Raw genomic sequence first — 15,966 nt, 5'->3', positions numbered from 1 at the left:
AAGATTTTCAGCCATATAAACTCGAACATGCTATAATTAGTAATTAAAATTCCCCTATAATTAACCCTAGTCATGATGCTTCACCACATATATACAAGTATGTACCTTCAAGAATAAAATCATCCATCCAACTGGTGTGTACGAATATAATGTAGACTTTATTTTATTAATTTGGGATTAGTTAATTAGTATTATGGATAATCAGCAACATCCTTTTAAATCTTATACAAAGTGCAGCATTGGCAAACTATAGTAATATTATATACCAAAAATCTGGATTATTCTTTAGCGTCGTGCAAGTAAGGTATCAAGAAAACGCACATCTATCGGTTTGCACTTTGAAGTTAATAAATCTGCAAATTTCTCAACTTGCAAGTGAGTTTCTTGGCTTGACAGTATATTACGATCCTTTAACGGATCGAATGGCTTTCTCCATCAAATCCCACTCTTTACTAGATACCTAAACGTAAAATGTGATAATGAGTTTCAAATAGCCGTTAATAACGTACTAAATGATAATTAATAATATAAGATAAGTGTTGCTCCGAGAAATATACCGACGACAGCGCGTTCATTTGTCCAGCCATGTATGCCATTTCACCACCGTCAAGATTGATTACCTACCAGGAATTTTAAAGAGGGTAAAATATTCATCGTATATATCAAAATAAATGATTTGCAAATTTCTTAAATCCATAATATTGCCAGCTTTGATAACTATTTGTAACAATCTACCTCTCCACTTAGCCAGTTTGCATAATCACTAAGTAAGTAAGAAGCTAAATTAGCCAGCTCGCCAATTTGCCCACATCTACCAGCAGGTGTCCTTTCGATAGCCTTTTTATAAAATCCACCGGTAGGATCAAGCCTGCTCATTGCACCCTTAATAATATAATCCAGGTATTAACTTAGTATTACGATAACTACAGCGTATTTTTGCAATCTAGTAAAAGGATATGCCAATATAATGTGGAAGTATTTGCAAAATAATATCAAGAGTAGCATTATATACAAAGGAATTTACTTTAGTTTCAATAGCTCCAGGAGCAATAGCATTAAATCGCATTCCATAACGCCCCCACTCTGCTGCGAGAGACCTTGAAAAAGTTAATCACTATATTATTTACAATGCAATCTAATAAATAAATCAATCAATTTACTATCAATGAAAATACATTATCCACCACATCTAGCTTATGAGTTTATTCTGGATTACCTAACCATAGCGTTTACTCCCGCTTTAGAGCAAGCAGATGGCACAACAAAACCAGATCCAACGTCGGCATAAGTTGTGGATATCGATACGAATGCACCAGCTAAATCGAAAATATTGCATTAAGATCATTCAACAAACGACTGTGTGGGATATAGCCTATACCAAATTATAGTAAAGGCTATAGATTGGAAAAAATAGACGACTTCAAGCATAAAATTTAGTCGACTAAGTGAGATTGACCTTTCTGGGCCTCGATTAATCGCTTGCCAATTTCTAAAGTAACATTACTACTTCCCAGTAATACGATTTCAACGATTGTTCTGAAAGCGTTTGCACTTAGGCGTTCAGTTGGAGAAACAAAATTTCCTGCAGCATTGTTGACAATAAGAGTCGGCAAGCCAACCTCATTAAGACATTGGTCTACAGCTTTTGTAACTGCTGTTGCATCTCGTACATCAGCCTGAATAGGGTAGACCTATAACGGCAAAAATATTCTTTTAGAATCATCAAAATACTTCATTAATTTATTGTATGCATTATCTTTAAAATCTAGTAAATTTGCAACGGATACCATTCATTAAAGTAATATCGCAATTTTTATTTCAGACACTGTAAACTAGCCTTATTGCCTGTGACATCAGAAATTTCTGCAGCTGTTTTCTCTAAAACATCAATCTTCCTATAATTAATTAGATAAATTATCCGTGACGTTTGCTATCAATTATCTTACAATCATAATCACAATAATGTGCAAGTCATAATAGCTGCAAATGATCTACATACGCGTAGTTATGTTGAATTATAGATCGTATGTATTTCAATTAATTATTATATTGGATATGTGAATAATACAGTTACAGCATTAACTTTACTTTAATAGAATTGTCATTGACCAAGTAACTCAAAGTTGCTAACCAAAATATAAGTAATTACTCCTCTCATCTAAATTAGTTGATTTAATTTGTTGTAACTAATACAACTACACTAAATTTCATATTACAATAGTACATTTACGTAAAATACGCGCAGTATCACGAGCAGGGGGGTTACCATCCCATACTCTATGCTGAATTTGCATATAGACTCTTGTATCACGCCGTCAATACGGTATGTTATACCATGGACTACTCAATTTCGCGAGAGATTTAGTAGTTTATGGCTATACGTATCCAACGCACCATTAAATTTGTTAAACTAGCAAAAGCTAATGTAGCATCGGTTTTAAGTTCACTACATTATAGTATATACGTATATTTTATAATTATATTATTAAACTAACAGTAAATAATTATAATAATATTGATGTTGTTTATGCAGACGAGTGTGGTGTTAGTATAAAGAAACATGATCTTTAGTAGAAATGGATCAGGCCTAGGGATTATAGAATGTACTTTACTACAGATCATTCATACTCGCTGCTCAGCTATCATATCGTACGTTTAACATCTAGTAACAGCATCTCCTACTTTACGTACACAACACACACTCAGCATCAGCAGGATATTGTAAAAATAATAAAATCTTTCGATTGAATTTTCATCAAGAATTCTGCGCCATTTTACAGTACTTACAGTATACTTGATGTTGGTATATTGTACAGTACAGTATGAATTTATTAATCATATCAAGTTTAAGAACGAATAAGATTATTTAAAAGATTGATATGTCATCGCACCAACCTGCTGGTGATGACAACAGAAGCACCCAAGCGGGACAAGTTAGTTGCTATGCCTTTACCGATCCCTGTGCCACCTCCGGTTATAAACGCCACTTTACCGTTAAAAGTGCCCGGCGGAAGCATATCCTTTACATTAGCTGGCAGCATCTCAGCTGCTGTGCTCATTCGCTTCCATGAATGATTAGCGATTAAATTTCGACATCCAACAGATGATGCTAAACGAAAATATGCCATCTTGCAACCGCTTGAGACTCGCATGTACTGCTAGCATGGAGAAGTGGATGTAGTAAAAATACCGCTATTACCGGAGTACGATTTCCATGTGTACGAGTACAGTACCGTACTGTACCGTACAGTACCGTACTGTACCGTACAGTACTGTACTACGCTTTTTCTTCACTGCAATTCATTGGGTAATGTTTGATGTTTACAAGCAGTACTGTACAGTACGTGTACTGGCAACCGTAGCCAACTGTACTGTACACTGTACAGTATGTACTGTAGGTGGTCAAGGGTCAGATTTCAAGATCCAAGCAGTCCGTGCGACTTTCCGTCCAGTATCTGACGTCAGTGTCCAGTGCAGTATCTTACAGTACTGTACTGTATATACAGTATGTAGTACTGTAGCGACACAGCACAGCTTGAACCTTCAATACGAGTGGACACCACCTAGTCGTCAAATCAATGCCAATGCCTACCTGGTCTGCACACTAATTTGGTATGGAGAAACAAATTGCCAACTATGGTGCTCGTTTATTAGTAGAAAATAAGCCAGTTTTAGGGAAAGCAGCCGAATTCTATCGATTAGCTACTATTCGCTGCAATAATAATGCAAGTAAGTTACTGCCGGCTACCTCTTCGTCCAGAATTGTGATATGCATTGACTTGGCAGCGACACTCTTTGATGAGTCTGTCGATAAGGTTGGTCTACCTGTTATTGCAAACGTAATGATGAATGAATGATACAAAATAGAAAACAAAATTCATCATTTCACCTCGATAAACATGATTTAATGTTAATTGATAATAATACAATTTGTCGTCAGTCATGACTTTCTTCCCCGGCATTAATATTGTATATTCTTATCCAATATTGATGGCTAGGCACTTGCTGCAAAATTAGCAGGAACATCAAGAAAAGTGTATAATACCATGTATAAAACATACGAAGTTTTACTCAATGCATCCAAGCCATGCTCGGTAAAAGAACTAGCCGTTTTCGCAAATTGCATAGGCAATGCTGAGCTTTTGGCTGAAAAATTACTCGATAGGTTTGTACAGTGCGTTAATTGTCTACTTCTTAACACCTGTAGCAAAAGAAATCATATCCTTTATGCAGTATCGATAGTCAATGAATTCGCTACCTCGACCTGAATTGTATTTATTTATTACCTAGTCATTGTACCTCAATAGAATTTGTTTATAAAAGGATCAAAATTGATCCCTATATTGTACATAATTTATGACTATTTGAAAAGTTGTAATGACAAAAAGCACCATTCCAATTACTCCATGCAGGTTTGCAGTAGACGTAAATAGTAAATGTGCCAATGGTAATAACAACTGCATTGACATTACAAAGCCTCAGTTTCCGGCTGCAGCTCTCTGTGTTGCATGCAGGTAAGCCGTGTACCGCAAGCATGATGCATTTGTTATAAATACGCCATCTTACATGTACCTTCGTACATGGTAAATTACAACAAAGTCGCTAGTACATCCTAAAGTTATGATAATTATCTAAAAATCAACCAATTCATTCTCCGACTGTAGGCATTTAAAGGTAAGGGTTAGCAAGGATAAGCTCTATAGCAAAGCATCTATCAGCAAAGGCATGTTTTCTAATCTATGTGAATCTCTAACAGCCTGCCTACGACAGATTGAAGGTACTAATCATGAATTTCTTGTAGTTAAATAACTAATATTCTCTACAGAATTATAGGTGAATTATAAATAGCTCAAATTGAGCGTATTTTCAGTAGCATTATTCTGTTCATGGCGTTCCTTTATTAGCTTTCAAAACGTTTTCTTAATATCTAATGAAAATAGCAGAAGGAAAAGAAACGAAGGGCAAGCGTCTAGGCAACAATAGTTTAGATCGACTTGGTATTCCAATAGGTCATAATGACATAAATCACCTTCATATCTGCCATTTGTGCTCTTCGCCAAGCAATTAATACGAAATTTCGCTTTTATTATCACGTTTAGATCGAACTGAAAATCGGGCTCTACACAAAAGTGAGGTTAAATCTGATGATGAGAGTGACGATAATCAGATAAGCTACAACTTATGGAAAGAAAAAATCCTTTCCAAACCGGACTAGTTTCATTTTACTGCATCCTTCATATAAGCTTTGACAAGATTTGTCATTGCATGGACTCTCCGGTATCTTATGATAGTGGATTCATTCGTTATTGACAGCATAATATCGACAATGCCTTTATGACAATTTACCTACTATTTGAAGACTTCTCGTATGTTTCCGTTTTTGTAAATTATACCGTGCAAACTTAATATCGCATTTGTACTGTGTATATTGTTTGATAACGAAATTCTTTCCTGATTTTATTTGTTAAAATTTTACTATTTATAAGCATTGTTATTATTCAGAATTTAAATTAAGCTACATCTTGTATGATATCATCTTTAAATAATATTTTCAACTACTCATACAATAAATTAATTTTATGAAAAAGGTCATTTTCGAGTACAATTATCGCAAATTGACTTAATTGAACAAGCTGTATATCATTTCAAAGATTGCAGTTATAGCAGTAGATCTCCATTTTCGACTCTAAACATTCAATTATTTTTAATCATTAACATTACTCTTATCATTGATATTAGTATTATTAGATGTTACTATAGTCACAGGTATAGCAGCTAATTCAGTTTTCATACACAAATACTCTCCAGTTATTGCCATGACAGATAAACAAATCATATTGACTATCCACCACGATAATGATTGAGGGAATCCAGCGTATGCACAGCAAAATATAAAGTGAATAAAGTACACCGTTGCAGAAAAATCTAAACACTGAATCAAGGAGAACACAATACGTGAATTAATATCGAAAATAGATTGTATAGTATAGGTGCCTCTTCTGTTCATATTAGTAGAACACCGATTTCGTTACGATTGATGATATGGAAATCATTTTACCTGTTTTGCTCTCCTAACAACAACCCATAAGCCAGCAGCACTAAGATTAAAAGTATAATAACATCATCATGATTAGTATCGCTTTATCTAATCTTATTGATAATACGTTTTAATATGGTTTTAGTATACGTATTACCCTGATGCAGAAACTATAAATAAAAATCGAAAATATTGGTATCTTAAGCCCTCGATACGCTACACAAATCACAGATTCATACACTTACCAAGTTAGAGAATTAATAAGAAATGCAATCATAATCATGCGTCCTTTACCAGATGAAAATACAATTTCCTACATTTTAAGTTGATAATACAAAGGTATTCCATGTGAAAAAGAATTCGCTATAGGATATCATGATCAATTACTATAAACAACAATATACAGACAGAAGGCTACAGATAATAAACCCAAACTTACATTTGTATATGATATTGATTAAAATTTAGACTTGAAATATATGGTTACTTAAAAATATAACTTCTTAGTATGCGTGTATATATGTACTCATCGTCATGAACACGGATAAAACCCAACAGCGATAATTAATTGACTGACCCTATACACTTATGGGAGAGAGAGATACTGTAGATCCTGTACTTACAGGAAAGTCATTTATTTAATGAAGTTAATCAGAAATATCATGGTCTTTAACAGTGTACGAAAGTACTCCATCACAGCAGTGATTTATCGCTATGCTCGTATACGATTTTTAGAATCGTATTGTATATATATATAGTACTAGCTGCCAAAAAATGAAGTAAAATCGATGCAATCTTTCTGATATAGCATAACCAGTTATATTGTGGCGTAATCCACAATAGTGATATTTGATAAATTATTTTTGAATGTCCGAAATTAAATGTATAACGGATACATTACACACTCTACACAGAGTTATATGCCATTAAACTTTGCAATATTACTGTATATTACCGTAATGATAGGGGAAAAGGAAAAAGGTCCCTACCTCGATGACTTTTATTATTGTAATATAGTAAATATAGTTACATATGGTGGGAAGAATTCGTACAGAATATCCCACTATACCAATTAGGCATTACATTGCGAAGTACTAAACCATACGTATATACAGTACATACAATGTGGGTTGTACTTTACCTGATATACGAAAAATTCATCTAGAGTACGCGGATGTCCAAGTATCAAGTTCATTAGCGTCATCCATAACCCCAAGAAAATATAAAATGTTGAAATCAAACAAAGTATCTGGGCAATGATCAACCATGGATCCCAAACGTAAGAGCGAAAACTGTTGCTGGCAACCATTTTAATGATATTGAATATTCGATCGACAAATTACTGATGAAAATTTCAATTTGATAATCGCTTTGCTTTAATGATTATTGCTGCGGTTAAGTTGATTCAAGTATGCACCATATAATAATATTAGAAGGATCAGTCCATGTACCCTTTTACAGTACGATACCTAATCTCTGAAAGAGCCTCTCTAGTTCAACACGTCTATTTTATAAAAGATATAGTGTGGTATTGTTGGTATAACTATGATAAATTATGCTATTACTACATGCAGGAGCGATACAAGATAAACTCCCTTCAATCAATTTCGTCAACACTACTGCATACACAATCACCACCAATCTGCTGATCTTCTCTCTAATTTATCCTTGACCTACTATGTACGAATTATCTTGGACGTCTTGAGATTGCTGTAAAATCATCAGCACCATGGATTCTATGAAACAGATGAAATCACGTTAACACCAAACCATGCCTGAGCTTAGAATGGAATCGACCAACTACGGATTAACGTATACAGATTATTAATAATCCAAAGAAACCAATGAATGATCACTGTTAATCGTTTACTTTGATCAAATTGAGGAAAGAGATTAAATTTATTTTTGCTAGCGATTTTGCCGTTGAATCACTGATGTAACAAATAGAATGACTCATACAGTTCCACGACTGACTTTGGCTATGAGCATGCGCAGTGTTGGTCCATTTTACTACAGTATACTGTCGAGATTACAGTAGTATATACTGTACTGTACGAGATTGTATACTGTAGTAAAGTAGTAGAATATCAGAGAACTGTACTGCATCTCGCGTCATACGATAACGGACTTTTTATGAAGAAATAGCAGTACAGTATGGACTTCAGAAGTCCTTACCGTCGACTGTGTCACACACATCCACACATCATGAGTACAGTACAGATGTACCCTGGATATACTGTAGTTGTTAATTAATTAATAATTAATTAATTTAATTAATTTCATTTTATTTTATTTATTTTAAAATTAAGAGAAATGGAGAAACATGATATGGACATCCAGTACCCCCCCCCCAAAAAATGGGCATTAAATCCATTAGTATAATAATGACGTGCATTTTGGGGAGAGGTTGTGCACAAATTCAACCTGGCAGCTCTTGGGTGAAGATAGTAGTACAGCATACGTAGTATATTTGCGATTGAAATGGCTAACAGTGTCACAAAATGGTTATCCTCTACATTTTGCCTACACGGTACTAAACGATCATTTCTGGTCACTCTCGGTTTCTTTTTAGCTTTATAGCTATCCCTGGCCTGTGTTTGCAACTTCCTTCTTATCCAATCTAAAGAAATAATATTTCCCAAGTAGTTCATGCCCTGACCAATTTATACTAGACAGTATATATTACATTCTGTATAATTAATTAAGTAGTGGCCTTGTAGTTCACGTTACATTGTCATAGGTATCGTCAGTATAGTAACGTAAAGTACGCTCATGCCTTATACAAGTACTGCTATAAGTATTATTGATCCTCGGTACCTCGGACGCTTCCTTCTGATTTTTAATTTTTAGGATACCTTTTGCATACCGTAGCGAGAATGTAATTAATTAGGTATTAAAATAAAGGATATGAAGGAACAAAGCAGTAATTAATTTTGAATTAGATGCAATACCGTACTGCAAATACTGTATGCGTTGCAGGCAAATGATGAAATAGCTGTACAAATGAATTAAATTTTTAATATTCTCCATGATATCTGTTATTTTCACTTTCAAAAAGGTCAGACTTTGACGGATGTTTAAAATAGAAAACGTTACTATGACTATACGATAATAGCAAATTAATATAGATAATCACTTTAAATCGTACCAATACATTCTTAATTTCATATACACGAATAGTTCGGTGAAAACTTTTATGAGATGATACAGTAATTTTGTAAGGAAATAATTACTTGTGGTGAATTCAGAATGCACACTTATACGAATAGCCAGTATCAATTTTATGATATTACCATGTGCTCCTTTATCAATTTAAATTTTAAGTATACTATCATGTTCTGATTATACAATGCCTTAATACTGCCATTTAAGATAATAATTAAGTTTGAAACCAGACTTGCGAGGTTTTTGTATTTTGAAGGAAACCGTCCGACTGCTAGACGTGCCTTCTCAAGTGAAACGACTTTCTAATTATTAATTACAGTTTATCATCAAATCTAGACAGACTTATGGCAACTATCCACAATGCGTACATTTACAGTAATTGCTCATCAATATGAAATACATTTCATCTATTCAGCCTCTTTATTTTATTCCTAATCAGTGCATTGAAGATATACAAAGAATAGCAAGTTAAAAAAAAAACACCTTAAAAATCCTCATTTTGTAATATACTCAGATTTAACCGAGAAGATATTATAAAACAATTTAATTTTGATTCACTACGTTACTTTAGATGACCCGATATTACCTTAACATGTAATAGAAAATAAAATGTACTGACATTTGAAATATTTACTGTAAAAAAAATATTCTAAATGTTAATTTTCAATCAGAATTTCAATTTTTGGCCACAAATCCTGATAGTTGACGAAATTAATATGTGACATAATGTAACTTAATCAAATAATTCTTCAAAAACAATAAAGACTACCGTAAATATCTATATTATAATTTTGTATAACCAGATTATGAATTTTCTTTCCTAAATACGGATACAGGCTGATACTTAGAGGTCTTTAACTATATAATTATACACTATACGAATACCTACATAAAAATCGTCGTAGACTCGCAGTTAGTTTGCAACACTATACGAGTATATTCATAAAAACAAGCTAATTTCAACAAGTATCCTACCGAAGCTTAGAGTCTATGCAGCCGGGAATTAGATAGTTAAGACTGTTGGCAGTATTACTGATTAATTAGAAATTGTACGCTAACTGTAAAACTTCTCAAACAGAAATCATAATACACGAAAATGTTGTATGCCATATCTTTAGAATATCTGATAAGACTAAATAATTCCCAGAAGATGTTATTGTTTTTTTAATATAATAGAAACCTCTACTTCGCAAGTGTACGTTCAGTAACAGTATGTTACAGCGTAAAAGGGTCAACTTGTAGTCTAATAACTAGATTGTTCAAGATTTAAATAAGTGAACCTGGAACGTGCCCTCTAAAAAACTGTTTAAAAGATCCACCATAAATTGGTACAGAGCCGAACTATACAATGGCACTTCACAACTAGTTACTGTGATATACCACTGTACTCTACCACATTCCGTAATCGAAATTGAAGTAAGTTAAATATTACTATAATTAGAAATAATGTATTATTTATTTTAGGATATCATAGGCAGGAGCAGACGTTCAGTATAAGAATAGAACTAAAAATAGGTCGTAAAAAGCATGAAATTAGCTTGCCAGTGGTAATTACTGTGTTACCGTAATTGTGCCTACTTTACTGTGTAACCAGTGATACTAGCACATCGTAAAAAAAAGGTGGTTAACCCCATCGGCTATTATGTATATAGTGTTGTGGGAATGATCATGATCGATAATAACCATAATTTGTCAATCGATCTAACTGATGATATAAATACTTATAATGACAGTTCCAAGAGAACGATTAATTAAATTGGATAGTATCATTCTTTTGGTAAGAGAAATAAGAAGGTTGTATGCCATATCATCAGAAAGGGCAATTATGCCAAATGTGGAACAATAGAATTTCTCAAGGGTAATTAATATAACGTGTATCCATGAAAGGTTTTAAGTAGGATCAACGTTTTAATTTTAATAGGTATAGTAAAGTATAATTAGTCGTAAATAAAAATTTATTAATAACTCATAATTAAGAATTGATCATATATTATAATGAGTTCACTTAGCGTTGAGGTTTTTTATGAATGCTTCTAAAATAGCATCGACTGATATATACAATTTCAAATAATTTATAAGTGTCAAGATAATATAGTACGAGGGATAGAAGGCTGCATCCGGTATTATATTCCCAGGAATAAATTATTGATCAAGGTACTTTACGACATTGAAATAGTGTAGAACTGAAATAACAATTATAACATTGTTAGCCTTCTTTACCAGCGTACAATACATATATAAACAGTAACACCAAAAGATAAACTGCCTATCTACCCTATTATACTCTCATACTTTGTCTGATAAGACTAGAATATTTGATTAATAGCAAAAACTACGGCATGCAACCGTTTCATGTTCAAGCTGCTGTAGATAAAAAATTTCCATTTAGCGCCCCATTAAATTATAAGATAACCAGTTAATGATAGTTATATGGTCAAGTATAAAAGAAATGAATATGAAATTTTTTATTATAGACTCACGGAAATGTTTCACATTTTATGTAGACAGTTACATTGTCTTGAAGGATTATATTATTAATATTATACAGTATACATATATATATCATTTATAATACAATAATTTAGCTAGCTATATGACCAATATACCGTTTAAACGATACAAGAAATAGCAAGACAATAATCAGGATTGACTACAATATCATTTTGACTAAAATTATCAATAGAAATACTTTTACAGCATAAGATCGTGATAATTGTAGGTTTCAATCAAGACACGCTTTAAAACTTTCAAGTAGAAATGATAAAGCTGATGTTTGTCTGATTAAGAAAATTTAATGTAAAAAAATATCTTTAAAAATTTATTAATTTAATAGGGAGCTCATACGATTCATTATTTACATTTTCTTAAAAGTCTCCTACTGAGTGATGCAATAGTTACCGAAGGGTCAATTTTATGTAATTATGATGCCAGATAATCAGAATTAAATTGCATCCTAGCAATACTTATATTTTGAATAAAGACCTGTAGTGTGTCAATATTCAACAGTAATATGAAATTGATAGAATAAGTCTAATTTGATTTTGATACGTTACAATTTCGACATAACGTTAAAACTCAAATTAGATAAATCCTAAACTGATCATGCTATGTTGAAATTATTAACATAATACAATTTTTAATTTCTACTGGCGGAAAATATAAGCATAAAATAAAATAGTTGTCACGATTTAACCTCGGACAAAAAATTTTAAATAGATTATAAATTATCAACTCCAACATTTAGCTATCTACAGTCAATTAGATTATATCAACCATATCATATAAGAACACGATAATACGAGTATAACTTACAGAGGCTATCAGACTGATAACATCGTATAAGGCGCTTTCTATCTAGCAAGAATTATATGATCTTGACTAGCTTTAATTTCTCTGAAAGCGAATAGAATAAATTTTGATACAATATCTATAACCATCATTGGTGCCAAGGTTTATGAAAGCAATATGGGGTAATGCTAAGGTATTACAATATCGGAATGCTGTCTAAACTATAGTGGAATTGTTTATGACTTTGACATCTTGATTCCTTGAACTATCATCGTTTCCTTCACTTTTCTCTGAAGGACTATGGGTTTCATTGGCTTCGCTATAGTCTGGTAACGATTTTTTACCATTTTTAGCTTCTTCTTGAAGTAAGGCCATTGAAGGACGAGTACTAAAATCAATAGTTCTGTATCGGCTTTCGTAATTAATCATGTTAGCAGTCGTTGTACTAGTACTATCATTCCGTTGCCAACACAAATGTAACGACCGTTTAACTTCTCTACGTAGGTTAGCTTTAAACCAACAACATAAAAGGGGACTAATTGCAGGATAACTAAAAGCCAAAAATTGTGTTACTCGTAAAGTAATAATGTCAGCTTCAGACCCTTCAAATTCTTTATCTTGCCAGATCAAAAATTCAATTACGAAAGGTAGAAATGAGATGATAAATACAGAAATCATGGCTACGATTTGTTTGATTGCTTTCCTATCTTTTGTTAATTTCTCTTTATTACTATTTAGTTGCTTAACTATTTGTTGGAATTGTGCAACATGAAGGTTAACGATAACGTAAATGCGGCAATACGATACTACAATAATTGTCAGTGGTACGAAGAATAAAATGACAAATGTAGCAATAAGGAAATATCTTTGAGCAACCAAGTCGTCGGCCCAGTAGTAACATGTTGATTTAATAGGCTTAAAAGTGAATAACGGTATAAATTGAGAAATAGTTGAAGTAACCCAAAGTAAGATTATTAAGATTATAAAATTTCTCCTTTTGCCAATTCGATCATATAAAAATGGATTAGCGATACATATATATCGTTCTAAGCTAATACTACAAACATGAAGATTAATATTAATAAAGAATGCTTGGCCAATTGATGGCAAAAGCGCGCATAAAATAGGTAACTGGCCGGTGTAAGGGATAGCCCATCGCGGTATTAAATATAACAAGGCAAAAAGGATGCCAACAATTAATGTACTAACCAATAAAGTATTAGATGCAGTTCTTAAATGCCGTTTACTAACAAGCACAATTAATAAGAATGAATTAGTTGCAACAGTAATAGTACCGATACAGGCAAAAGCGGCAACTTGAGGTACATCGATTTTGGTTACATTGGTAGAGTTGGCTTCTTGTAATGGAGTACTCATTGTCGGTTGATAGTGATCAAACTACGTTTTTCAATAATTTGATTTTAATGTTGTAATGGAAGCAGACATGTAGCGCTTTTCGCCCAAAATTGGAAATGTTGTAATGATTGAAGAAACATCAATTCAGCTACAGTTATACCCTAGGAATTACAATAGTTGTCATTTTTCCCCCTAAAAACATCGCTTTTACTTTTCTCACCATGTCCAAACGTCTGTTATTTTTCTTTTGGTCAATTGAGCAGGTTATAAGCAATAAATTTGGGAATAGCATTACTGACACTAAAAGGGTGGTATTAATGTTGAAATACAAAGCAGCTGGCAAGTAACAATAGTTGTCTATTGAACTATTTTTTCTTTTGTTGATAGAGACCCTCCCTCATGGTATGTAATTATAGGGGCTATTTATTATTTACCGATGCTAATAGCTTTTACCGTTAGGCATAGCTATACTCTCAGGTACCCCTGGTGAGAACTTACGAGAGCAACGATCGAAAATTCATTCTATGCGGTAGCTAGCAAAACTAATACATCTCCAGGAGCCGTCAATTACATGATGTTCAATTATAATCGGACATAATTTATAACTAGGTAGTCCATGTTATTTTTATTTGGATGAGTTACGATTAAATAAAGATAATTGTACTAGAGATTTTTATTTGTGTCTATGTCTGTCTAGGCTTCAATTTATCGTATTCATCTGGAATCGATTATTAGTCCCAAAGAAAATTTGTAGGCATAAACAATTTTAAGATTGTTTATTAATGCTCCTAAATATCAGCTAGAGGCTTTCCTATCACTTCTTTTAATTTAATACAAGTAGTCATAGAAACATTATTACAGTATATTATAGATTATAGAATAGACAGATTATAATAAGACCAATTACAGATGCTGATTCACATCCCTAACTATAGAATATTAATACAATTACTACTAATTATAGAACGATAAACTACCATAAATTTGACCTTTGATATTTTCAACTTCCTATTATAAGACAAAAAAAGATGATATTCATTACACCTACTTGCAAAGTGGTCTAGTTCTCTTCGGAAGAAACATTATTACTTGGAAATACAAATTCATTTTTTTATCCATTTTTTTAATTGTTTTGATTACCTACTTGTGTTATTATTTACCTATTCAAAAGTTAGTTCTAGTAATCATCGTCATTATAGATTTATCAGATAAGATAAGTAACCATGATAATGATAATATAACGATTTATCTTTAATTATGGTTTTGTAATAAAATCAAGATCTCCATTTTTATACCTAAATACATTATCAAAGATAATTCATACAGCATCTATCAATGTTTTCAACCGACTTGGATATGGATAATAACAGAAATCAAACTAGAGAAGGGGAGGAAACTCTTCTCCAAATATTTTTAGAAGACCGATTAGTAAGAGATCAAATTCGGCCACAATAACATTTTGATGATGCTTATTATTACAAAGTCTACTACATACAGACAGTAGTTAACATACAACGATTGCTTTTAAAATTGAAATAATTAACATCAACTGACCACTAAAATAGATCTTTGTTACAATGTTGAAGTTGAATGATCAAGTTGACAAGTTTTGAAGTTATAGAAAGTGTTTATAATTTGACTGTTTGGCTTTATTATCATTCAATTTGGAATGTTATTGTTATTTAAGTATAAAATTGACACACATTTCTAGCTACAATTATCAAACTAACGATGATAATCATACATAGACACTGAAGCGACATTGTCTTGTAGGCCATGAAAATATTATTATTATATCGTCTAGAATCCATGATGTATCTTGTAAATACATAAAAAAAGGTTTAAAAGTTTATTATTACATTAGCCAATAGTAGCTAACTATCGATTGGAGTTATGTCACCTTGTTTGATATTATCCTTATGTGGCTTGAAATACCCAGACTGTTTAGTGTAGTCAAAAATCAACAAATTTAATATCATTTTATTAAATGTTATCAGTTTAAATACATCGTGTACTAAAGGCTGTTTATCTGTTTCATAACATCAATAATGGCTAAAAAAAAGTGCACAAATTGTTGATGCTGTCAATTTGAATCAAAGCATATCATTGTAGGAGGCGAA

General features: G+C 32.5%; 4 protein-coding genes across 4 annotated transcripts; 1 reads left to right on the top strand and 3 right to left on the bottom strand.

Annotated features, from left to right (window-relative positions):
- Positions 1-243: 243 nt before the first annotated feature.
- Positions 244-3,017, bottom strand: TRIADDRAFT_63390 (expressed hypothetical protein; the record flags this gene model as incomplete). Its single annotated transcript, XM_002116117.1, has 8 exons — positions 244-460; positions 558-620; positions 736-882; positions 1,025-1,097; positions 1,217-1,316; positions 1,457-1,691; positions 1,853-1,895; positions 2,896-3,017. 8 exons carry the CDS (start codon positions 3,015-3,017, stop codon positions 401-403), a joined length of 843 nt encoding a protein of 280 aa, XP_002116153.1. The 3' UTR covers positions 244-400.
- Positions 3,018-3,614: 597 nt separating this feature from the next.
- On the top strand, positions 3,615-5,215 carry TRIADDRAFT_60140 (uncharacterized protein; the record flags this gene model as incomplete). Its single annotated transcript, XM_002116208.1, has 5 exons — positions 3,615-3,815; positions 3,999-4,165; positions 4,413-4,514; positions 4,665-4,777; positions 5,100-5,215. The coding sequence occupies 5 exons, from the start codon at positions 3,615-3,617 to the stop codon at positions 5,213-5,215; spliced, it is 699 nt and encodes a 232-aa protein (XP_002116244.1).
- Positions 5,216-5,704: 489 nt separating this feature from the next.
- On the bottom strand, positions 5,705-7,346 carry TRIADDRAFT_60139 (uncharacterized protein; the record flags this gene model as incomplete). The annotated part of the gene is made up of 4 exons (XM_002116116.1): positions 5,705-5,932; positions 6,059-6,098; positions 6,283-6,350; positions 7,179-7,346. 4 exons carry the CDS (start codon positions 7,344-7,346, stop codon positions 5,705-5,707), a joined length of 504 nt encoding a protein of 167 aa, XP_002116152.1.
- Positions 7,347-12,706: 5,360 nt separating this feature from the next.
- TRIADDRAFT_60138 (uncharacterized protein) lies at positions 12,707-13,867 on the bottom strand (the record flags this gene model as incomplete). Its single annotated transcript, XM_002116115.1, has 1 exon — positions 12,707-13,867. The coding sequence occupies one exon, from the start codon at positions 13,865-13,867 to the stop codon at positions 12,707-12,709; it is 1,161 nt and encodes a 386-aa protein (XP_002116151.1).
- Between the last annotated feature and the right edge of the window lie 2,099 nt (positions 13,868-15,966).

Source organism: Trichoplax adhaerens, genomic scaffold (genome assembly GCF_000150275.1).
Source record: "Trichoplax adhaerens TRIADscaffold_14 genomic scaffold, whole genome shotgun sequence".
NCBI lineage: Eukaryota > Metazoa > Placozoa > Uniplacotomia > Trichoplacea > Trichoplacidae > Trichoplax > Trichoplax adhaerens.
This window is presented reverse-complemented; position numbering and strand designations above follow the sequence as displayed.